This window comes from Rhinoderma darwinii, chromosome 2, assembly GCF_050947455.1.
Source record: "Rhinoderma darwinii isolate aRhiDar2 chromosome 2, aRhiDar2.hap1, whole genome shotgun sequence".
Lineage (NCBI taxonomy): Eukaryota > Metazoa > Chordata > Amphibia > Anura > Rhinodermatidae > Rhinoderma > Rhinoderma darwinii.
In genome coordinates, this window is record NC_134688.1 from 217,091,111 (window position 1) to 217,117,108 (window position 25,998).

Sequence of the window (25,998 nt, forward strand, 5' to 3'; positions counted from 1 at the left end):
CAAATACTCCTACTGGCAGAAGTAAGAAAATTTTAGGGGAAAGACGCCTGTTCCATAAGGGAATGTATGCGGATGTTGGGAATGATGACGTCTTGCATCCAATCTATTCCATGGAGCCAATTTCACTCCAGACCCTTACAGAATCTGATCTTGTCCCGGTGGGATCGAAAACAAAACTCCCTGAATTTAAAAATTCAAATTTCCGAGACTGTGAAATCATCCCTCCTGTGGTGGCTCTGCACAAACAACATAGACAAGGGAGTCCCCTGGAGAACTTCTCCTTATGTAGTGATTACCACAGATGCCAGCAAACACGGCTGGGGGTCAGTAATCCAAGACCAACACTTTCAGGGCACATGGACTGTTCAAATGAAGATGATGTCCTCAAACTTCAAAGAACTAAGAGCTGTATGGGAGACACTTATAAGAGCTTCACCCACAATAAAAGGGAAGCATATAAGAATTTTATCGGACAACACGACAGCAGTGTCCTTTCTTCACCATCAAGGGGGAACAAGACACACTCTTCTTCAGGCCCTCTCTGCACAAATTTTCAGTTGGGCAGAAGAAAACGTCCTATCAGTCACGGCAGTCCACCTAAAAGGCTCAGAGAACCTATCAGCAGATTTCCTGAGTCGGGAAAAAGTAGACCCTGGAGAATGGTCCCTAAACAGGGAAGTCTTTCTGTCCCTAACCCGAAATTGGGGTTATCCACAAATAGACCTGTTTGCCACGAGGAAGAACACTCAAGTAGAGACATTCTTCTCCCTAAATCTCAGAGACAACCCATTGGGAGTAGATGCATTGTCCCAACCCTGGGACATGGATCTGGCCTATGCCTTTCCTCCGTTTCCTCTAATACCAATGGTATTAAGAAAAATCCAGGAAGATTTGACAAAGCTCATCATTATTCTTCCCTATTGGCCAAAAAGAAGTTGGTTTCAAATCGTACAATACCTAGCGTTGGAAGACCCTATCATGCTCCCAGTCAGGGAGAATCTTCTCTCCCAGTGTCCCTTATTCTTCCAGGGAATAGAAACTCTGAAATTGTCAGCCTGGATCCTGAAAGGCAGATCTTGAGGAACCACGGTCTGTCAGACGATGTAATTTCAACTATCTTATCAAGTCCTAAAGAAGTTACCTCTAAAATCTATCAAAGGATTTGGAAGAAATTCTGTTCCTGGCATGGAAACCCAGGACCAGACCCCTTTTCTCCCAACATTGCGAAAATCCTATATTTCTTACAATCGGGATTCAAAAAAGGACTTAGCCCTAGTACCTTAAAAGTACAGATTTCAGCCTTAGGTAATTTTTTTTAACACTCCTCTGGCTGAACATCGGTGGATCAGAAGATTCACCCAAGCGGTCTCTAAACTGAAACCTTCCCTAAAGAAATCAGTTCCTACCTGGGATTTGAATGTGGTGTTAAAGAGGCTCTGTCACCAGATTTTGCAGCCCCTATCTGCTATTGCAGCAGATAGGCGCTGCAATGTAGATTACAGTAACGTTTTTATTTTTAAAAAACGAGCATTTTTGGCCAAGTTATGACCATTTTTGTAGTTATGCAAATGAGGCTTGCAAAAGTCCAAGTGGGTGTGTTTAAAAGTAAAAGTCCAAGTGGGCGTGTATTATGTGCGTACATCGGGGCGTTTTTAATACTTTTACTAGCTGGGCGTTCTGACGAGAAGTATCATCCACTTCTCTTCAGAAAGCCCAGCTTCTGGCAGTGCAGATCTGTGACGTCACTCACAGGTCCTGCATCGTGTCGGACACATCGGCACCAGAGGCTTCAGTTGATTCTGCAGCAGCATCGGCGTTAGCAGGTAAGTCGATGCAGCTACTTACCTGCAAACGCCGATGCTGCTGCAGAATCATCTGTAGCCTCTGGTGCCGATGTGTCCCCGCTCGTCTGACACGATGCAGGACCTGTGAGTGACGTCACAGATCTGCACTGCCAGAAGCTGGGCGTTCTGAAGAGAAGCGGATGATACTTCTCATCAGAACGGCCAGCTAGTAAAAGTATTAAAAACGCCCCGATGTACGCACATAATACACGCCCAGTTGGACTTTTACTTTTAAACACACCCACTTGGACTTTTGCAAGCCTCATTTGCATAACTACAAAAATGGTCATAACTTGGCCAAAAATGCTCGTTTTTAAAAAATAAAAACGTTACTGTAATCTACATTGCAGCGCCTATCTGCTGCAATAGCAGATAGGGGTTGCAAAATCTGGTGACAGAGCCTCTTTAACGACTCTTTGTGAGCCCCCCTTTAAGCCGCTTGACGAAATTAGTATGCATTTTTTAACTCTAAAAGCTGCATTCTTAGTCGCTATTACTTCAGCAAGAAGGATTGGAGAAATCCAATCTCTGTCAGTCATAGAACCGTACTTAAAAGTACAAGAGGATAAGATCATCCTAAAGCTGGACCCTTACTTTATTCCAAAGGTATCTACTGCTTTCCATAGAGAACAAGAAATAATTCTACCTTCCTTTTATCCAGATCCAAAAAACCAACAAGAAGAAAAATTCCATTGCCTGGATGTCAGGCGAACAATTCTTCAGTATCTGGATAGAACCTCCTCCTGGAGACGAGATAAAAATCTATTTGTCCTATTTGGGGGAAAGAATAGAGGAAAGAGCCTCAAAAGGCTCTCTAGCGAGATGGGTAAAAACTACCATACAAGAAGCCTACAAGTCCCAAGGACTATGTGCCCCACAAGGCATCAGAGCCCATTCAACGAGGGCAGTTTCGGCATCCTGGGCAGAAAGAGGAGAAGCCTCTATGGACCAAATCTGCAGAGCTGCCACTTGGTCAAGCCATCATACGTTTTACAAACATTATAGGCTCTATGTTCTGTCCGATACGGATTTAAGTTTTGGACGGAAAGTCCTTCAATCCATAGTCCCGCCCGGAGCATTATAATCTGGTATTGCTCCTGTAGTGCTGTCATGAGGGATGTACTGGAAAATAGCAATTAGACCTACCGGTAATTTTATTTCCAGGAATCCATCATGACGGCACCATTACATCCCTCCCTGATTGAATTCTGATTTGTGCATTTAACATGTCCGTCGTTATCCCTAGAAATAAAATAGGGTTGCATCCATCCTGGTGTAGTAATTGAAAAACACTGGCAAGTGGGTGGTGGGAGGGGCCTTTTAACCTCTCTGTCTTCCTGTCCCTACAGAGGTCAAGAGGGCAACCTCCTGTAGTGCTGTCATGATGGATTCCTTGAAATAAAATTACCGGTAGGTCTAATTGCTATTTTTCCCCTTACAAAATGCTTTACTATTAAAAAAACCCACAATAAAGCAAAAAAGTTACACATATTTGGTATCGCCACGTCCGTAACAACCCCGACTATAAAGCTGTTACATTATTTAACCCGCACTGTGAACGTATTTGGTATTGTCATGACCAGAATAAAAAATGGCGCTTGCATATAGTGCAACTCGTCCCACAGACAACAAAGTCTCATACAGCTACATCAAACAAAAAAAGAAAAAAGTTATGAGCAAAGAGGAAAAAAATAAAAAAATGTTTCTGGTCCTCAAGGCCAAAATTTGCCTGGTCCTTAAGGGGTTAAAAACTTGTTTCTGTTATTTTAAATGTAATATTAGCGTAACTTGCTTATAGATGTACGCCATTGCATTCAGAAGCGCCATTATCCGTGTGAGGCAAGTGACTACGTCCGCTCCATCACTTCATTGGTAGTCAGTTGTAACAACTACCTGTCCTCGACGCCACTGACCTTAGTACGCCCCCAGTGGTAGGAGCGTCATAGCAACATGTGACCAAAATACATCACTAAGTTTCTGTATCCGGCGTATGCACTGTGCAGTAAAAATGGTTTCAGTGCAAGCACCCATGGCTTCCAGCCCCTGAGAGACACAACTGTCCTTATTTCCGTATCGGTGTGACTGTGTGTAAGCAAATATTAGCAGGCGCAGTGTTTTTATTTCCATTATGGATATGAGAACATTGCGTTTACTAATATTTGTTTACACACAGTCATGACCCACTATAAAAAGTTCTGATGTGTCAAGGAACAGTGCATGTGCTATAATACAATTTTTCTCTTCTTTGAGCTGTGTGATGTAGGGGGAGGGGTTTAAGCTTCATGGATGGAGAGGAAGGGGTTTGGACTGCGTGTGACATACATGATCCGCCCATTTAACTTCAGAAAAAAGAGCTGAGAGGGCGTGGCCTGGACCTTGATGTGAGCAGTCGCACGGAGTAGGAGCTCCCGCTCGGCGTTTCGTTTGGACACATTTATCCTGCACATAACAGCCGGTTGATGCACGCAGATTTCACACGCAGTGCCAGCAAGGTATAGTGACTGCAGGGGTGAATCTGGAGAGTTGGCTTGATGACTTGCACCAAGAAATCCCTTACTGAAGGGGGAGACCACATGGCTCAAAATGGTGCTGGCGCCGGCTCTAATACTCCCAGGCAGCTGAGGCAAAATGAAAGCGCTGCAGATGCGGCGGCGAGGCTGGAGCGGTATGCTAGAACCTCTGCAGCATGCAGGGATAGAGATGTTCTGGCAGTGGCTGACATGTTGGTGGATGAAGCGGACGACACTGGTGAGGAGGAGGAGAAGGAGGCAGGTTGTGACAAGGATATACTGGGGTCCGGGACGGACACGTTGGTGCATGCTGGTGCGGCTATCATTAGGCCTTCAGCACAGACCCTGTTGACTTCTACCCCAGAACCGTCTCTAAGGGACATTATGCTGGCGGTCACTACCTGCAACATTAATGTTTCTATGCTGGTCTCGCAGATGGGGAAAGTGACTGCTGATATTACATTTCTGAGACATGATGTTAAAAAAAAATCTCTGACCGGACGGCAGAGGTGGAAGGCAGAGTGAGTGATATGGAGGATGCCCTATCGACTGCATTACAGGACATACGCCGCCATGACCTCACTATTGCAGGGTTGGTAGCTAAGGCCAATGACCTTGAAAATAGGCTCCGTGGAAATAATATGCGCATAGTGGGAATGCCAGAGAAGGTGGAGGGACCGGATCCCACTACTTATTTTGAAGCCTGGCTTTTGACTACCTTTTGTCACCATTATATGCAGTGGAACGTGCACAATTTACCTACTACCGGTTGATGTTAAAATTATTGCAAAGGCCTTGGCTGTGCGTCTTTCTAGGGTTATCACTAGTCTGATACATCCGGATCAGAATGGCTTTATGCCTCCGAAGTCTACGGCCATTAACCTTAGACGCTTGTATTTAAACATGCAGATTCCAGTGGATAATCTAGGGAAACTAGCTGTCTGCTCCTTGGATGCAGCCAAGGCCTTTGATAGTATAGAGTGAGAGTTCTGTAGAAGATTGGGTTTGGGGAGAAGTTCATTGCTTCTGTTCATCTCTTATATAAGGCTCCTATGGCTCGAGTACGGGTGAATGGTGCTTTAACGGAACCGTTTGGGCTGTGTAGGGGAATTCGACAGGGATGTCCTTTATCACCGTTACTATTTGCGATTGCTATCGAGCCCCTAGCGGCCAATATCCGACAACATCCGTGGATTGTGGGTTTTCGTCGTGGTAGGATAAAGGATAACCTTGTATGCTGACGACATGCTTCTCTTCTTGGGAGACACGGGTCATACTTTGGATAATGCAATTGGTGTCATCAGACGATTTGGCTCATATTCTGGGTTAACCATGAATTGGACTAAATCGGATTTGCTCCCCATCGATGAACCTCTGGTGGAGTTGGATAGGGAACATATCCTGCTGCAATGTGCTACTGTTATCAAATATTTGGGAATAAGGATATCCACAACGCCGACTGATTTTGAACGCCTCAATTTGGACCCCCTGATTACTAAATTTAGATATAAACTGGTGGCCTGGTGTGGGTTACCTATCTCATTAATAGGGCGTACCAATCTCATCAAGATGGTGTGGATGCCTCAGCTGTTATACTTTCTGCATAATTCACCTGTTTGGATACCCTAACGATTCTTTTTGATAGTTAATCAGCTGTTTAGGGATCTTATATGGAAGAAAGGGCATGTACGTATAAAACTATACACATTGCAGAGAGGAAAGTTGGATGGTGGATTGGCGGCCCCTAATCTGGGGATATATTATGTGGCAGCACAGGTACAACACCTTAGCGAGTGGGGGTTGGAAGAGTCGGACTCTGTGCAGGGTATACTAAGACATTTCACGCAGTGTGAGAGGTTGATTGAAGCTTTAGAGGTTGGTAAATTTAAGACCTATTATATCAAATACAGAGAGTATGGGGAAGGTAAAAGATCTTTTGGGAATTCAAGGACATACACAGATCACTCCTCTATGGAATAACCCTTGTTTACCTGAGGTTGCGAGTTTGGAAGGATTTGGGAGATGGAAATATAAGGGAATTTTATGGTTGGCGCAGGTTTATAAGGAGGGAGCTTTAAAACTGTTCTATGATTTGAAATCTGAATTTGCTTTGTCTAATGATTCCTTTTTTGAATACTTACAACTGAGACATGCATTGGGCACAGAAGCCAATATAGGAGATACAATCACGTTCACTACGAATCCGATCATTACTCTTGTTGGTGATACAGCAAAATCTAAGGGACTTATCTCACTGGTGTATAAATATCTCATGGATAGAGAGTACTTTACAAGACCTCTTGGGGTTAAAGAAAAATGGGAAAGAGATATTGGTCCTATAGAGGAGGGGCAATGGCAGGAGATAGTGGAGTACATCCCTAGATTGTCTGTCTGAGTGAGGCACATAGGTTGTCGCATTTGTATCTTCTACATCGGGTATATAAAACGCCTCCGTTCTTATTTTACATTGGACTGAGGGATAATCCTTTGTGTAAGCGGTGCAAGGTTCATAATGCGGATCTCTTACATATGATGTGGTCAAGCCCACATCTGGAAACATTCTGGAGGGAGGTGGTGGAGATAGTTAATGGGGTGTATTCTGCTAATCTTAAAATGACGCCTTATGTGTGTGTGTTGGGTTATGTGAACGATCGAATGGGTTCTGAGGTATTTAAAACTGCTGTAGCTCATTTGCTATGTATGGCAAGGAAATGAATTGCTCAGAAATGGTTGCAGGAGCTTCCTCCTACAAGGGTAGAATATGTTGCCAAAGAGAACTGGCTTGTATCCATGGAAAAACCTATATATTCGAAAAGGGGTACCTTAAAAAAATGTGAGAAGATGTGGGTGTTATGGCTGGATGGCTCTGGTCTAGAGTCTGTGGAGCTAATAAGAGATAGGGGATGTTTAGGAACTTTGTTGGAGAAATATAGGGATATAATGAGCAGGTATGAATATGTTGCGGTTTATCACGATGATGTATGTCATTACGCCTATGACTTCTGGGTGGTGTATATTTCTTGATGATATGACATGTCATTCTTGTGGATATTGGGGTGGATTCTTTCCCAGGTGTACTAGGTTGGAGGGGACGGGTGTGTGTGTGTGGGGGGGGGGGGTGTTATATGTTAATATGTATTTCTTTTGTATTGCTTGTGCTTTTTTGTACTTGTGTGTGCATTTAACGTGAAAAAAACGTGTGAGAACTTTGGGGTTCTAATAAAAAGTTACTAAAAAGGAAAAGAGCTGAGTTCTATGGTCGTATTGCTGGCATTACTAAATGACAGAGCAGTACATATGACCGCCGGTTCATCCATTTATAAGTAACGCTTACTTTACATTTAAAGGAGCCTAAACAAGTTTTTAGCAGGAAGACTCCTTTAAAATCTGATCCCATTCTGGTGGACCCGGGCAGTCCATGCATTACATGGTCCGGCATTAATTCTAATGTCTGGCTTGCAATTCTGCTGCTGTAGAAATGTGTGGCCAGACTCGGCGGATAAGAGCTGATCACGGATGGTTAGATAATCAAGACCCGAAATGATCACCTGATCGCTGCACCGCCTTCTATTTACAAAATTGTTGCGTATGCAAGAGAACCCTTTTAATAATTTTGTTAAAGCCTGGAAAACCCTGATAAGGTAAAATAGGGGTTAAAATAATAAGCCTAAGAATTAACTCACCTTTCAAATCCATCAGTGCTCCTCCCCCGACCGCTCTATGGGCTTTAGCTGCCCATACACATTAGAGAAGTTTGGCCAAAATGGTCGATTTTGGTCGACCATTGTTTGACAAAATAAGGCAATTGTTTGCGATGGCATCTTTCTCCTGAATGTGATCGTTGCGACTTAATTTTAAAAAACTGATTCCCTAATTGGACAGTTTAGTCTTTTCTGTTGCTGTACGAATAATCCCACAGGTGATTGGCCGCATTGCGAGATAATTATCTTGTGTGGCGCTGGCTTTAGTTTACAGCTGTGGCAGGCAATCGCTGGTGATTTGTAAACAAAGGAGATTTGAAAGGGGAGAAAATTATGATTTGTTATTTAACCTGTATCCAGCTTGCTTTGAAATGTGTTTTGTTTTTTTTTTAAAGCCTGGAAAACCCCTCTTTAGGTTTCCTTCACACACACTGTTTGTGTGGCTTTTTTTGAGCTTGTAAAAAATGGCATGAATGCTCATGGGGAATTTTATTACTGAAGGACAATAGTTCTATGTAACTGAGCTCTATCCGTTTCTCACTTAAGGGGGTTTACACTAGACGATTATCGGACAGACGAGCGTTCGTAAAGCGACCGCTGCATTTAAGGAGTTTGTAGCCAATCGGCACACCACCGACGACATTGCCGGGGTGCCGATGGCAGCAAAGACAATCGAAGGCCTAACGCTGGCCTCCTGTTCTGCAGAGTACGGAAGCCTCCTAGGCCCTACCCGGAGGCGGGGCCTAAAAGGCTTTCTGTATTGTCGGGAAAATGGCGCGGGCTCATAAGCTGAGCCTGCGTCATGTCATTAGCGGCAGGTGTCAGCTGTATGTTACAGCTGAAACCTTGCTATACCGATGGGGACCATAGCTAGATCCGATCCCCCGCCAATTATCCCTTAGATGGAGCAATCAAAAGCGATCGCTGCATCTTAGTAGCTTGTAGCCAAATCCGCACCCCTGCAATTCGAATGGGGGTGGTTCCGACGGCTGCTATGGCAACAGGAGGCCTAATAATGGAATAATGACGGGAGCCAATTTGCTTGCTGTCAGTGCAAGACTGACTGTTTTAATTAATTGCACTACAAAGGTAGTGCAATGTATTAGAACAGAAATCAGACAGTTGGAGCTTCAAGTCGCCTAGTAGGAGTAAAAAAAGGTTAGAAAAAGTTGTAAAAAGAGTCAAGTAATAAAATAAAACAATCACCCTTTATTTTTATTTTTTTATAAATAAACCATACATATTTGGTATCGTCCTTAATGGCCTGAACGATAAATATATTATGATGTTTATTCCGTGTGGTGAACGCCGGAAAAAAACAAACTCAAAAACAATGCTTGAGTTTTTTGGTCACCTTGCCTTCCAAAAATCGCAATAAACAAGCCCTCATACAGCTCCGTCGACCTAATAAAATGAAAACATTATGGCAACAGATATATATTTTTATACATAAGTAATTTAATTGTAGAAAAAGTTCTAAAACATAAGAAAGCGCTATAAGTTTGGTATAGTCGGAATCGTACTGACCTGCAGAATAAAGTAAACATGTAATTTTAGAACGCATGGTGAACGCTATATTAAAAAACTGTGCCAGAATTGCTGTTTTTTTTATCACCTTGCCTCCCAAACAATAGGATAAAAAGTCGCATGTACCCGAAAATGATACCAATAAAAACTACAGCTCGTCCCGCAAAAAAACAGCCCTCATACCACTACATCTGTGAAAAAATAAAGTAAGTTAAAGAGGCTCTGTCACCACATTATAAGTGACCTATCTTGTACATAATATGATCAGCGCTGTAATGTAGATTACAGCAGTATTTTTTATTTAGAATAACTATCATATTTTTAACGGAGTTATCACCTATTTTAGGTTTATGCTAATGAGTTTCTTAATGAACAGCTGGGCGTGTTTTACTTTTTGACCAAGTGGGCGTTGTGGAGAGAGGTGTGTGACGCTGACCAATCAGCGTCATACACTTCTCCCCATTCATTTACACAGCACATAGCGCGATAGCTATATCGATATGTGCAGACAACATAAACGCACTATAACGTTACTCAAGTGTCCTGACAGTGAATATACATTACCTCTAGCCAGGACGTGATGTCTATTCAGAATCCTGACACTTCGCTATGTGCTGTGTAAATTAATGGGGAGAAGTGTATGACGCTGATTGGTCAGCATCATACACTTCTCTCCACAAAGCCCACTTGGTCAGAAAGTAAAACACGCCCAGTGGTCCATTAAGAAACTCATTAGCACAAATCTAAAATAGGTAAAAAATGATCGTTTTTGTAAATAAAAACCACTGCTGTAATCTACATTACAGCGCCGATCATATTATGTAGAAGATAGGCAACTTATAATGTGGTGACAGAGCCTCTTTAATGCTCCTAAAAGTCAGGAAATAAAAAATATGCAGTTGTGCAGGCCCGAGGGGAACGTTTCTTCTGTTTCAAGAGGCGATTTTTCAAGGCCCTAGAATTAGGGAACCAGGAAGGGGAGGGACCAGACATATCTGCTGAAGGCGAGCGCGCCTGTATTATACCAGGACAACACTTCCCAGCAAAATTCCACAATCTGCAAAAGAGCAAAGTGTGGACGAAAAGGGGGATAAGGAAGGACACCATTTATCAGTGTGACACTGGCCTGTGCAGAAAGGATTGCTTCAAAGCGTAACACACATTTACCCCATTATATTACCTGATTTACTCCGAACAGCTTACATATGCCCCCACATTATAAACTGAAATACCCGTAATACTCAAACAAAACTACTTACCAAGCAAAATTTGCGCTCCAAAAGCCAAATGGCGCTCCCTACATTCCGAGCCCTACAGTGTGCCCAAACAGCTGTTTACTTCCACATATATGGCATCGCAATACCCGAGAGAACCCTTTTAACAATTTTTGGGGTGTGGCTCCAGTGGCACAAGCTGGGCGCGACATATTTGCCACTGAAATGGCATATCTGGGGAAAAATTTACATTTTTACTGTGCACTATCCGTAGCGCAATTATTTGTGGAAAAGACCTGTGGGGGGGGGGGAAATGCTCACTACACCCCTTAATAAATACCTTGAGGGGTGTACTTTCCAAAATGGGGTCACTTCTCAGGGGTTTCTTTTATTTCACATCAAAGCCTCTGCAGTTGTGAACCAATACTTTTTAAATCGCCAAATTAGGGCTCCATTTCGCATGGCACTCTTTCACTCCTGAGCCCTGTCCAATGTCCAGGCAAAAGACTAGGGCCATATGTAGGGTTTTTCTAAAACCAGGAAACACTTCATAATAAATAGAGAGCTGTCTTTTCATGGTGGCACAAGCTGGGCACCACATATTGGTCACTTAAATGGCATGTCTATGGAAAGATTCCCATTTTCACTTTGCAACACCGAGTGCACACAGATTTCTGGGAAACCCCTTTGGGGTTAACAAGCTCACTACACCCCTAGCTGAATAATTTAGGGTTGTAGTTTCCAAAATGAGGTCACTTCTGGGGGGTTTCCACTGTTTTGGTCCCACAGGGGCTTTGCAAATGCGACATGGGGCCCAGAAACCAATCCAGCAAAATCTTCACTCCAGAAGCCAAATGGCGCTCCTTTCCTTCTGAGCCCTTCTGTGTGCTTAAACTGCAGTTTGACCTCATATAGGGTATTGCCGTACTCGGGAGAAATTGCTTTACAAATGTTGTTTGCTTTTTTTTCTGCTATTATTTGTTGAGAAAATGAAAAATGTTGAGCTAAAGCTACGTCTTATTGGAAAAAAAATTAAATTTTTATTTTCACTGCCCAATTCTAATAAAATCTATGAGACACCTGTGGGGTCAAAATGCTCACTACACCCCTAGATGAATTCCTCAAGGGGTGTAGTTTCCTAAATGCAGTTACTTTTGAGGAGTTTCCACTGTACTGGTACCTTAGGGGCTTTGCAAAAGCGACATGGTGCCGAGAAACCAATCTAGCAAAAGCTGCGCTCCAAAAGCCAAATGGTGCTCCTTCCCTTCTGAGCCCTGCCGTGTGCCCAGACAGCAATTTATGACCACATATGGGGTATTCATGTACTTTGGAGAATTTGCTTTACAATTGTTTGGGGGCTTTTTCTCCTTTATTCCTTGTGGAAATGTTTTAATCTTTTCTAAAGCAACGCCTTATGGGAATTTTTTATTTATTTTATTTTCACATCCAAATTTTAATAAAATCTATGAAACACCTGTTGGGTCAAAATGCTTACTACGCCCCTAGTTTAATTCCTGCTGGGTGTAGTTTCCAAAATGGGGTCTATTTTGGGTTGTCTCATCTGTTCTGCGCCACAAGACCTCTTCAAACCTGACATGGTACCTGAAATATCTAATAAAAAGGCGGCTCCAAAATCCACTAGCTTTTCCTTTGCTTCTGAAGCCTGTGCTTCAGTCCACTAGCACACTAGGGCCACATGTGGGATATTTCTAAAAACTGCAGAATCTAGGCAATACATTTTGATTTGTGATTGTCTGGAAAAACCTTCTTTGTTAAAGAAAAAATGGATTGAAATGGAATTTCTGCAAAAAAAAATTTATTTGTACATTTCACCTCCACTTTGCTTTAATTCATGTGAAACACTTAAAGGGTTAAAAAAAAACAACTTTCTAAATGCTGTTTTGAATACTTTGAGGGGTACAGTTTTTATGATGGGGTGATTTATGGGGATTTCTAATATATAGGCCCCTCAAAGCCACTTCAGATCGGAACTGGTACCTAAAAAATAGGCTTGAAATATTTTCTTGAAAATGTCAGATATTTCTGCTACACTTATAAGCCTTGTAACGTTCTAGAAAAATAAAAGGGCGTTAAAAAAACGATGCCAACATAAAGTGGACGTATGAGAAATGTTAATTAATAACTATTTAGCATGGCATAACTGTCGGTCTTTCACGCAGATACATTTACATTTAGAAAACTGCATGTTTTTTGCAAATTCTCTACATTTTGGTGTTTTTCACAAATATACGCTCAGTGTATCAACCAAATTTTACCTCTGACGTAAAGTACAACATGTCACGAGAAAACAACCTGAGAATTTCTCGGATCGGTAAAAGTAGGACTGGGCGATTAATCAAATTAATCTGATTAATGCTCCCTGGAGTCCTGTGACTTCTGTTTTTAAACCGAATGGTTGAATCGATTTCATATTCTCACCGTCTGGCTGAGCTAAAGGAGGAAGCGCCGCCGCCCTGTTTATCACCACCCCGCCGCATCGTCTTTTGTGCATTCAGTGAGGCGAGAGGAGAACGTGTACAAGACGCAACAATGCTGTCTCCTCGCACCTCCTCCTGTGGCTGCCCGACGTAATGCTTTGCAGTACTGGCACGGCATGCCAGTACTGCGTTTGTTAGTCTTCTATTGGCTGGCAGCTAATGAAATCATATGCTGCCAGCCAATGGCAGGCGGGCATTCAGAAAAGGCATGGGGGGGGGGGGTGTAAACGGAGAGGAGTCCGGGACTCTGGGGAAGCCCCTGACACCACTGTCCATATATGGACAGTGCTGTCAGGAGCAGAGCAGTGTCCCAGGCAGAGTGCTATAGCGCTCTACCCGGGACTTTGGCTCTGGGATTGCCCCTTACATCACTTTCCATATGTGGACAGTGATGTCAGGGGTTTCCCCAGTGCCGGAGTACTGGAGCAGAGCCTTTACTAGTGCTCTGCCCGGGACTTAAAGAGGCTCTGTCACCAGATTTTGCAACCCCTATCTGCTATTGCAGCAGATAGGCGCTGCAATGTAGATTACAGTAACGTTTTTATTTTTTAAAAACGAGCATTTTTGGCCAAGTTATGACCATTTTTGTAGTTATGCAAATGAGGCTTGCAAAAGTCGATCTTACCTGCAAACGCTGATGCTGCAGAATCAACTGTAGCCTCTGGTGCCGATGTGGCCGTCACGATGCAGGACCTGTGAGTGACGTCACAGATCTGCACTGTCAGAAGCTGGGCGTTCTGAAGAGAAGAGGATGATACTTCTCTTCAGAGCGCCCAGCTAGTAAAAGTATTAAAAACGCCCCGATGTACGCACATAATACACGCCCACTTGGACTTTTACTTTTAAACACACCCACTTGGACTTTTGCAAGCCTCATTTGCATAACTACAAAAATGGTCATAACTTGGCCAAAAATGCTCGTTTTTAAAAAATAAAAACGTTACTGTAATCTACATTGCAGCGCCTATCTGCTGCAATAGCAGATAGGGGTTGCAAAATCTGGTGACAGAGCCTCTTTAAGCTTTGCTCCGGACATCACTATCTATATATTGGCAGTGATGTCAGGAGCAGAGCAGGAGTCCCTTGCAGAGCGCTAGTAGTGCTCTGCCCAGGACTATGGCTCTGGTGTTGCTCTTGACATCACTGTCCATAGATGGACAGTGACATCAGGGTCTCCTTCTGAAGCGGCAATGCTCTGGTTGGGGATTCCACTCGTAGAGGGAGCCCCAAGGTGCTACCAACAGGGAGGGGGGGGGATGTGTGGCACTACCAGGAAGGGGGGGGATGTGTGGCACTACCAGGAAGGGGGGGGATGTGTGGCACTACCAGGAAGGGGGGGGGGGATGTGTGGCACTACCAGGAAGGGGGGGGGATGTGTGGCACTACCAGGAAGGGGGGGGGGGATGTGTGGCACTACCAGGGAGGGGGGGGGGGCTGTGTGGCACTACCAGGGAGGGGGGGGCTGTGTGGCACTACCAGGGAGGGGGGGGGCTGTGTGTCATTACCTGGGAGGGGGGGGCTGTGTGGCACTTTCAGGAAGGGAGGGGGGCTGTGTGGCACTACCTGGGAGCGGGGGCTGTGTGATCTTTCTACTCTCCGTTCTAATCGGTACTACTGTGCATGCGCTGTGTAAAGATCAGGGACGCGCGTGTTACAGACAGTACGGGCCCAGGCATGAACGTGCCGATTTCCCTGCCTGGCCTCTGTCAATTTAAGGAGTGAGGGTTGAACTGGGGAGCGACGTAAGAGCATTTAGGAGCAACGGTGAAGCCCTCGTTGCATCTAAATGCTCATTAGCATAAAGTTAATAAAACTGATTTCTCTATGAAGAAGGCAGTAAGCAGAAATTGAAAATAAATGTTAGAAACAGGTTAGTCTCCTCTACAATTCCCTGTTACTAGTTTAATACGGACATTTTGGTGACAGACTCCCTTTAAAGGCTATGTACACCTTTGACATATTTCATTATTTTAGTTTTTATATAAGGTGGTGTATCAGTGTGTTTTGTGCATTTTCAAAATACTTTTTATTCAAAATAATTTTTTACTTTATCAAATACAGCTACGTTGAATCCTGTATACTGAGCAGTTGTATCTAGCAATGAAACCTTTTATCTGTCAGGTCAGCGGGACTGATGGGTTCAGTGTCGGGGTCCTGGAGGATCGCGCTGTTAACGATTAGATCTAAGTTCATAACTAAAATATGTGATCGATTACAGGTGGATCACGCAGGACCCGCAGTTACTGGACCCGTCAGTCCAGCAGACCTGATCAAAAAAAAAAACAAAAAAAAAAAAACCTAGAAGCACTCCAATAATTTTGAGGATATTTTCCGAAATAATTTTATTATGAATAATTCATAAACGATATTCCTTTTCAAGCGATATTTCTTAGACGTTTCGACCTCACCTAGGTCTTTATCACAATCGCTGATAGTAGTTAGGATATGGTGTGGACGGCGTCTACCAGACGCTCTCAAATCACGGACGCTGAGACCGTGATTTGAGAGCGTCTGGTAGACGCCGTCCACACCATATCCTAACTACTATCAGCGATTGTGATAAAGACCTAGGTGAGGTCGAAACGTCTAAGAAATATCGCTTGAAAAGGAATATCGTTTATGAATTATTCATAATAAAATTATTTCGGAAAATATCCTCAAAATTATTGGAGTGCTTCTAGGTTTTTTTTGATCACTATTGTGGGTCATCCAGCCCGAACCTTTATAGCACCAATACAACGCTTATAGAAGGTGTGCATCCTTACATTTTGATAAAGTCCAGCAGACCTGACTGATTCAAGTCTAAGAGAATGATACAGCTGCTCTGTATACAGAATAGAAAACCGCTAATATAATTTTTAATAAGATGTAATTACATAGTTGCACCAATCACACTGATGGACCTTTTCATCAGAAATACAAATATATTTATTTTTATAAACAGTATTTGCATAGGTTAAAAGTTGTGAGGTTACGTACAATTATCATAGTAATATATGTTAAAATATTATTTATAAAAATAACCTCATTTATTAATGAAGCACTCCCATGACATTATTTTTTTTATTGCTTTTCCTGTTTGTAATGTGCATCTTGTGCACGTATATGATTTTTATTTCCTCACCGAGCATCTAGCTTTCAATACATAGACTTACATGGAGAAACTGGCTTCCAGTCCACACATAAGACGCTGTGTGAATCGGTGAGTCCGTTTACAGATCACGTGACCGCATGGGGGAGCCGAACGGAGCCTATGTATTGTAAGCTAGATGCTTTCTTATCGGCTCGGTTAGGAAATAAATATCATATACGTGTACAATATGCCCATTACCAACGGGCAAAGCAATAAAAATGTTCATGGGGGTGCTTCTATAAATTGTCTTGGTATTTTCATTTTATTTAATAGTAATAAGAAAATGAAATTGAAAATCGCTTCTGGAGTTGAAAGAAATCTAGATTTTAGATTTTTTGACAAATGCCAATCCCTAGTAAAGGAATTCCAAAGTTATTACCACATAAAGGGACATGTCAGATTTGAAAAATGAGGCTGTCAGGAAGCTTAAAAGTGGCTGCAGCGGGAAATGGTTAAAGAGGCTCTGTCACCAGATTATAAATGCCCTATCTCCTACATAATCTGTAGCTGTAATGTAGATAACAGTGGTTTTTATTTTGAAAAATGATTATTTTTTAGCAAGTTATGAGCAATTTTAGATTTATGCTAATTACTTTCTTAATGCAGTTTTTTAACTTTTGACCAAGTGGGCGTTGTAAAGAGAAGTGTATGATGCTGACCAATACTTCTCTCCATTCATGTCCATTTGTACTCCGCACCCCGTGATCTCGCGAGATCATGCTGTGCTGTCACATACACCCACATTAACTTTACTGAAGTGTCTTTGACAGTGAATAGACATCACCTCCAGCATTAGGCAGGGCATTAAGAAACGAATTAGCATAAATCTAAAATTGCTCATAACTTGCTGAAAAATGATTTGTTTTTCAAAATAAAAACCACTGCTGTTCTCTACATTACAGCGCCAATCAGATTATGTAGGAGATAGGGCACTTATAATCTGGTGACAGAGCCTCTTTAAGGGTCAGACATTGAATTACAGGGTAATCACCAATAGGTAGTACTAGAGAGACAGTGGAAGAGAGCTATTTTATATACACTATACACACAGATAAGGCTCTGTATGCTTTTTCCCTGTCACTCTCTGGAGAAGGTTGTACTCCATCACTTCCTGGAGATTGTTATAATCTATGAGATTTCTATGTCCATTAAAAACACATCAATATCGCCAAAGGCAAAAAGATGAGCCCTTGTTTCCCAGACACCTATTGAATGCTTACTAGTTTTGTGGTGTTTAGCTTTATTATGGATAACTATAAGCATACAAATGAAGATTAAAAGCTCAATGTGAACTGAAAAGTCTCCATACAATGATACTAATGATATTCCGTAGTCAGTACCGTCTAAGTGCAAAGTCAAACCACCATCTCTGATGGCCGCACTACCTATATGAAACAACTAAGATCCGCGGCTGCAGTCCGCCTGAAAAGGGACTTCGAATTATCAGAACACATTGATTTTAAAATTGAAAAAGCCCACATGACATGTTTCACCACCGAAGTGGCGTCCTCAGGGGAAAATGGGGCTGATGGTGCAAACGCGGCTAGGTCTCCTATTTATGACCTCAATTCTGACGTCATCTGAACTGATGCCACCAATCACGATAATCCTCATAAGAACAGCCCCTAAATGAAAAAAAAAATATATGCTCCAATTAAGTTCAGCTTACGTCCAGCCAATGAGGGACTCGCTATCGCTCCTGTGGTGTAAATGATTGACCGCAAAAGGCTCCAATCCCGCAGTGCTACTAGCCGGCCAATCGGGAACCATCTTTCGCCTGCGCAATGGAAAGAGATTACACCAGATAGCCAAGTATGAAAAACAGTTCACTGCGCATGTCCGTGAACTTAAATCTTGAGGCACGATCGTACTATGAATATAACCGATATCTATCCCAGGAGCACCAAGTAGAGAGGGAGAAAAAGTCACTGTAAGTATCGGTGGACTTGAATGACAAGACAGTGGAAAAAACTGATTTAAGTTTATTAGGAAAATAGATTTTAATAAGAGATAACAGTAATCCACTGTCAATAAATTCATATCAATATCCATCTCAATGGTAGAATATCTAACAAGCCTTAGTAAGGAGATATAAAAATTATTAGTAAATATACAAATGGAGCTCAACTTGATGGATAGACTGTCAAGAGTATACGAAAAGACCATTATATATATCAATGGGACAACATTTAGCAAAATGATAATAACAATATCCACAATAGATTATAATATGTAGATGAAAAGGAGGGGCACTTCATATAGAAGTATATGTATAAAAGATTTTTGAGGATCTGAGAATAATCTCAAAATATATTTATACATCGCTGGTGTTTCAATTCTCTTAAGACACGATATCAGTTGAGTTTTCATATGCGAACGCGACCACATTAAAAGTGTTTATAAAGTTAAATCAGTGTTACCAATATTTAGAAAGACAGGAATAATTTGAAAATACAAAAGTTGTCTGCAAGGCTCATAGGAAATTCAGGATCCATGGCTATATATACATTATTTTTCACAGGAATGGAGGATTTGTATGATGAGAATGAATATCCAGCCAGTGAGGCAATTGGTCCCTTTTCTTCATTACGTCCTAAATCTAAAAACACACCTCCCTTTTCACAGTTTTCATATATGGATACTTTTGTAAAAATGGTTAGCATGGACTTACGACAACTTACGAATGAAGCTAGAGTCTTTTGAAAATCTTAGTAAAAGTGAACTATTAGCCCTGGAAGAGTTATCCAAGAATGAAGATCTTATTTTTAAACCATCAGATAAAGGTGGGAACATAGTGATCATGGACCGCACTGACTATGTGAATATGGTCCAGAGGTTACTTGGTGATACCACCACATATATAATTTTGGATAGCAATCCTACTAACACATTTCTATGTCCGTTACGGAATATACTCACTGAAGCAAAAATTTAAAATCTTATCACGCAAGATGAATTAAAACAAATGTTTAACCCTGTACCTACTTTGTCTACTTTCTATGCATTACCAAAGGTCCATAAGGCCTCTCGCCCGGTCCCTGGCAGGCCCTTCGTGTCGGGCAATGATAACCTAACATGGGATCAGCACTTCTGTTGATGAAATGTTATCATCCTTCGTCACGTTCCTTCCATCCTTTTTGCGGGATAGTAAAGACACTCACCAGGTTCCACGAAATTCACGTAACAAAGACCACTCTTATTGTAAGTATTGGTGTAGAATCATTGTACACCAATATACAACACAATTTGTGCCTTGCAGCAGTCAAACATTTTCTCAGCACCAGGGGTATTTAGTTTGTCACATAACAAATTTGTCCTTACACTCCTTGAATTTCTTTTAACACATAAATATTTTATGTTTGACGGTAAAATTTACCACCAATTAAAAGGCACTGCGATGGGCACAGTTTGTGCACCCACTTACGCAAATTTATTTTTGGGGTGGTAGGAATATTGACGTGAGAATCTCTTTGCATCCTGGTGGCAGTGTACATACTGATATCTTTCGTAAACCTACTGCTACGAATAGTTTTTTACATTGGAATAGTTATCATCCACCAAGTCTGAAAAAGGGAATTCCCATAGGCCAGTACCTACGAGCTAAAAGAAACTGCTCCAACGATCTTGCTTTCCAACAAGAATGCGATACTCTATATCGTAAATTTAGGGCACAAGGTTACCCCAAAAGAAGCTTACATAGAGCTTATGCCAGGGCTAGGGCGACAGACCGAATGGATCTTCTTATTAATCGAACTAAAAATTTGGGAGAAATGAGTACTAACTTTAGCTGTATTGGAACTTATGATGTCTGCTCCCAGAGAGTGAAAGCCATTCTAGAAAAACATTGGCCTATTATTTTGGCCGACCCTGATCTACATGAGGTGCTAAATACCCCAAGTCTTACTTATCCTAGGGGTAAAAATTTGAGCGAATTTTTGGTTCATACCTATTATTCAAAACCATCTATACCACGTGGTACATGGCTTCCCTCACCTATTTTTGGTTCATATCCATGTGGACATTGTTCTTTCTGCCCCTTTATGCCAAAAATGAAGAAATTTGTCAATCCCCTTGATGGGAAGTCTTATGAGATAAGATAGTTCATTAATTGCCAGAGTATGGGAGTAGTATATATTGCGCAATGCCCATGTCCTAAAATGTACGTAGACAAAACAGTTTAGAAGAAGAATTTCTAAACATTTAAGCTCATCAAGAGACCGGAGGATACTCCATTATCCAGACACATGAGATGTGTGCATGAGAATGATACTAGATCTATCCAATTTTGGGGTGTCACTCTGTTGCAACCTGGTCCCAGAGGAGGTCATTTATACCGTAGGTTGTTACAGGAAGAAGCACTGTGGATTTACCGCCTGAATAGCCTTAGTCCTGGTGGACTTAATCAGGGTTTTACTTTTGTGGCCTTCCTGTGAAGAATAATGTAAATATAGCCATGGATCTTGAATTTCCTATGAGCCCTGCAGACAACTTTTGTATTTTCAAATTATTCCTGTCTTTCTAAATATTGGTAACACTGATTTAACTTTATAAACACTTTTAATGTGGTCGCGTTCGCATATGAAAACTCTGCTGATATCTTGTCTTGAAATATATTTATACATCGCTGGTGTTTCTATTCTCTTGAGATTATTCTCAGATCCTCAATAATCTTTTATACATATACTTCTATATGAAGTTCCCCTCCTTTTCATCTACATATTATAATCTATTGTGGATATTGTTATGATCATTGTGCAAAATGTTGTCCCATTGATATATATAATGGTCTTTTCGTATACTCTTGACAGTCTATCCATCAAGTTGATCTCCACTTGTACATTGACTAATAATTTTTATATCTCCTTACTAAAGATTGTTAGATTGAGATGGATATTGATATGAATTTATTGACAGTGGATTACTGTTATCTCCTATTACAATCTGTTTTCCTAATGAATGACAAAAGACAGTGGAAAAAAACTGATTTAAATTTAAGTCCACCGATACTTACAGTGACTTTCTTTCTCTCTCTCTACTTGCTGCTCCTGGGATAGATATCTTTGTTATATTCATAGTACGATCGTGCCTCAAGATTTTAAGTTCACGGACATGCGCAGTGAACTGTTTTTCATTCTTGGCTATCTGCTGTAATCTCTTTCCATTGCGCAGGTGAAATATGGTTCCCGATTGGCCGGCTAGTAGCACTGCGGGATTGGAGCATTTTGCGGTCAATCATTTACACCACAGGAGCGACAGCGAGTCCCTTATTGGTTGGACGTTGGCTGTACTTAATTGGAGCATATTTTGTTAGTTTAGGGGCTGTTCTTATGAGGATCATCGTGATTGGTGGCATCAGTTCAGATGACGTCAGAAGTGAGGTCATAAATAGGAGACTTAGCCGCGTTCGCCGCCATTAGCCCCATTTTCCCCTGAGGATGCCACTTCCATGGTGAAACGTGTCGTGTGGGCTTTTTCAATTTTAAAATCAATGTGTTCTGATAATTCGAAGTCCCTTTTCAGGCGGACTGCAGCCACGGATCTTCATTGTTTTATATAGGTAGTGGGGCCATCAGAGATGGTGGTTTGACTTTGCACTTAGACGGTACTGACTACGGAATATCATTAGTATCATTGTATGGAGACTTTTCAGTTCACATTGCGCTTTTAATCTTCATTTGTATGCTTATAGTTATCCATAATAAAGCTAAACGCCACAAAACTAGTAAGCATTCAATAGGTGTCTGGGAAACAAGGGCTCATCTTTTTTCCTTTGGCGATATTGGTGTGTTTTTGTGTGTACCTCAGCTCACCAGATACCTTGGTCCTCTCCTTTTTGTTTTTTGTATTCTCTGTCAATCGACTCACGTTCATTTCAGCTGCCATAAAGCGCACACATATTGCTGTACTGTCTGTAGTGTGTATTTCCAATGTGGACATTCCCCAGGAAAAATAACTACAACATTAAAAAAAGAAAGATTCTTTCTCTCCAACATATGTACATCTAATTAATAAAACTTAAATGTAATACATCAGACATTCCCTTTAAAGAGGCTCTGTCACCAGATTTTGCAAACCCTATCTCCTATTGCAGCAGATCGGCGCTGCAATGGAGATAAGAGTAAGTTTTTTTTTTTTTTTTGTTTTTTTTAAACGAGCATTTTTGGCCAAGTTATGACCATTTTTATATTTATGTAAATGAGGCTTTCTAAAGTACAACTGGGCGTGTTTAAAGTAAAAGTACAACTGGGCGTGTATTATGTGTGTTACATCTGGGCGTTTTTACTTCTTTTACTAGCTGGGCGTTGTGTATAGAAGTATCAGCCACTTCTCTTCACAACGCCCAGCTTCTGGCAGTGCAGACACAGCGTGTTCTCGAGAGATCACGCTGTGACGTCACTCACTTCCTGCCCCAGGTCCTGCATCGTGTCGGACCAGCGAGGACACATCGGCACCAGAGGCTACAGTTGATTCTGCAGCAGCATCGGCGTTTGCAGGTAAGTCGATGTAGCTACTTACCTGCAAATGCCGATGCTGCTGCAGAATCAACTGTAGCCTCTGGTGCCGATGTGTCCTCGCTCGTCCGACACGATGCAGGACCTGGGGCAGGAAGTGAGTGACGTCACAGCGTGATCTCTCGAGAACACGCTGTGTGTCTGCACTTCCAGAAGCTGGGCGTTCTGAAGAGAAGTTGATGATGCTTATTCGTCAGCATCATACACTTCTATACACAACGCCCAGCTAGTAAAAGAAGTAAAAACACCCAGATGTAACGAACACAATACACGCCCAGTTGTACTTTAACTTTAAACACGCCCAGTTGTACTTTAGAAAGCCTCATTTACATAAATATAAAAATGGTCATAACTTGGCCAAAAATGCTCGTTTTTAAAAAAAACAAAACGTTACTCTTATCTCCATTGCAACGCCGATCTGCTGCAATAGGAGATAGGGGTTGCAAATTCTGGTGACAGAGCCTCTTTAAGTAATAGTAGTTTAAGACTGTATAAATGTAGATGTCATACTTTTGTCTCAACTGTTATCTTATGTTATTATTTTACAATGTTCTATGAAATAAAGAACAAATTGTAGGGTTATGCTTGCACAGTCATAAAATTACTCCTCTAAGAGCTGCTTCCTCTTCATTGCTCAATACTGACAAACGCCGCCACACTTGTAGCGGCGGCTCACAGTATTACAGCCTTTTCTCATTAGGAAGACGGCTATAAAACTGATCTGCCACTAGAAGCATACCAATTTTTGACAGTTGAGCAGTAAAGGGAATTAAGGGGAAGCAGGGCTTGCACGATTGCCGTGGCTCATTCAAATCCGCTGATCGCGGGGGTGCCAAGAGTCGGACCCCCACCGATCAGCTATTGATGGCCTATTCAGAGAAAACCCTTTTAATATAGGGGTAACTTACCAACAACGTTATGTATATGGGGACCTCTGAACTGTCCCCCCTATGGCATATATTAGGTAAAATGAGGATCGAGCATGTTGCATCTCAACAGGCACAATCCTTTTGTTCAGGCAGGAGATAAGCCACTGCCAGAATTGTCTGACCTCTGTTGTCTCCCTCTCCACATTACAATTAACATGCGTGCTGCTCGGTCAAGCTGCGTGTATATGTTTGAGAAGGTTGGGGGAGATAGCTGTCGGTCAATCTGAAACTCCGATAACTTTACTCAGTCTGCTTCTGGAATTTCAAGATTCCATATTATTAGTAAGATAATCCAGCACCTACAAGGTTCCATCAATGCCAAATTAAAGAGGACCTGTCACTAGTTCATATAAGTTTAACTGGTTAACTGACCTGAATAGCGCGATCTCCCTTGATTCCAGTGCTGTTTTTTTTTAGATATTGCTCACTGTTGTGTCTGCTCCCTATATGCTAATTTGCTGTATTTAGCAAAGAGGGCATGAACTACCCTCAAGCTGCGTTGTGCTGATTGGTCAGCATCAGAGGCAGGAAAGCTAGCTCCACCTCAGAAGATTGGGGTTAGTTCATGCCCCGTTGGCTTTCTACACCAAATTAGCATATAGGGAGCCAACACAACAGTTGGCGATATCTCTGGAACGGGGGGAGGGGGGGGGGGTGTTTCAAGAAAAAAACACAACACTGCTGGAATCAGGGAAACAACGCTATTCAGGTCAGATAGCCAGTAAGGCTTCATGCACACGGTTGTAGCCATGTGCACAGTCTGTGATTATGGCACCGACTGGCGCGTGGTGTTATCCACGGGCTGTACGCAATTCACGGAATGCACACACCCGGGCTCCGGGCAATACACGGACCATGGAAACCACGGTTGTGTGCAGTAGCCCATAGGTTAACGTGTTTTATACTATCCGCAATTGCTACTCCGGTCGTGTGCATGAGGCCTTAAACTTATATGACAAGAATTTTACTGTAATTGTAAATTATGTATTGTCTGAATGTTTTCTTTGATTCATACGTATAGTAAAATAGCTTTGGTCTGTCTTGTTTATCAGCTGCTCTGCAGAAACGACTGGAGGAACTGGAGAGAATGAATGCAGAATATCTTCAGATCAAGCAACAATTAGAGCAAGAATTCAATCAGAAGAGGGCGAAATTTAAAGAGCTTTATTTGGCTAAAGAGGGTAGGTTTTCTGTAACTGATTTTGTGGTTGTGTGTGTCAGAGTTGCCAACAGTGTATATGTATGTATATATATTTATTTTTTTTTCCTCACGTTTTTGGACAACTTAGGCTTCGTTCACATCTGCGTCTGGGGTTCCGTTTATGGGTTCCGTCAGACCTTTCCGTCATGGGGAACCGTGAATGAAATATCATAGGTTTCCGTTTGCATTACCATTGATTCCAATGGTAGTGCTTCTATTGCTAATCGGTTCTGTTTGTCTCCGTTCCGTAAGGTTTCCGTTTTTCCGGCGGAATCACTAGCATAACCGACTACACTACACTATTAATTCCGCCAAACGTCTATCTTCAGCCTTAATTTAGCTGCCCACATACAGATGATTCTAGTTGATAATTTTATTGCTATCAAACTAGTTGACTATATCTTAGTTTGGATTCACATTGTTTTTGTTACAATTTTAACGTGCTTTTTTTGTTTTGGTTGATGAACTTTCATTGAGAGGTTTAGGATATTATCTACCAAAAAAAAGCATGTTGGGAACACAACAAAAATGCATAGTGTGAGCCCAGCCTTATGAAAAAGTAAGATCTATCTGTAAATGGTCAGTAACTATAGTTGACATATGTGCTGTAATGAAACAGACTGTGTCAATATTCGTTCCTCATGTTTCTGGTATGCCTCTCCATTCTAGATACACTGGATTTTTGCAGCTTTGCACCCCAAAAGATTGAGTGAGTAGCTGGCTGTGACTTTATCGTGGTCAGCTTTACTTACTGTAGTGGTGTGTTGTTTGTTTTTTTTGTGATGGTCTACGTATATTTCATAGTTGACCATGAAAAGTTATAGGTCAAATGGCAATAGAATAGTACATAGTATTTATTATAAAATAGTACTGTATGTATTTAAATCTGTTTCTTCCCTCTCTCTTGACAAATAAAACAGAACTTCAAT

General features: G+C 41.8%; 1 protein-coding gene across 1 annotated transcript in view; it reads left to right on the forward strand.

Annotated features, from left to right (window-relative positions):
• RABEP1 (rabaptin, RAB GTPase binding effector protein 1) overlaps positions 1-25,998 on the forward strand; it is a 139,618-nt gene that overhangs the window by 19,234 nt on the left and 94,386 nt on the right. Inside the window, exon 2 of the mRNA XM_075852836.1 lies at positions 24,921-25,049. Coding sequence (XP_075708951.1) covers positions 24,921-25,049 — 129 coding nt within the window. The remainder of the gene's footprint in view (positions 1-24,920; positions 25,050-25,998) is intronic.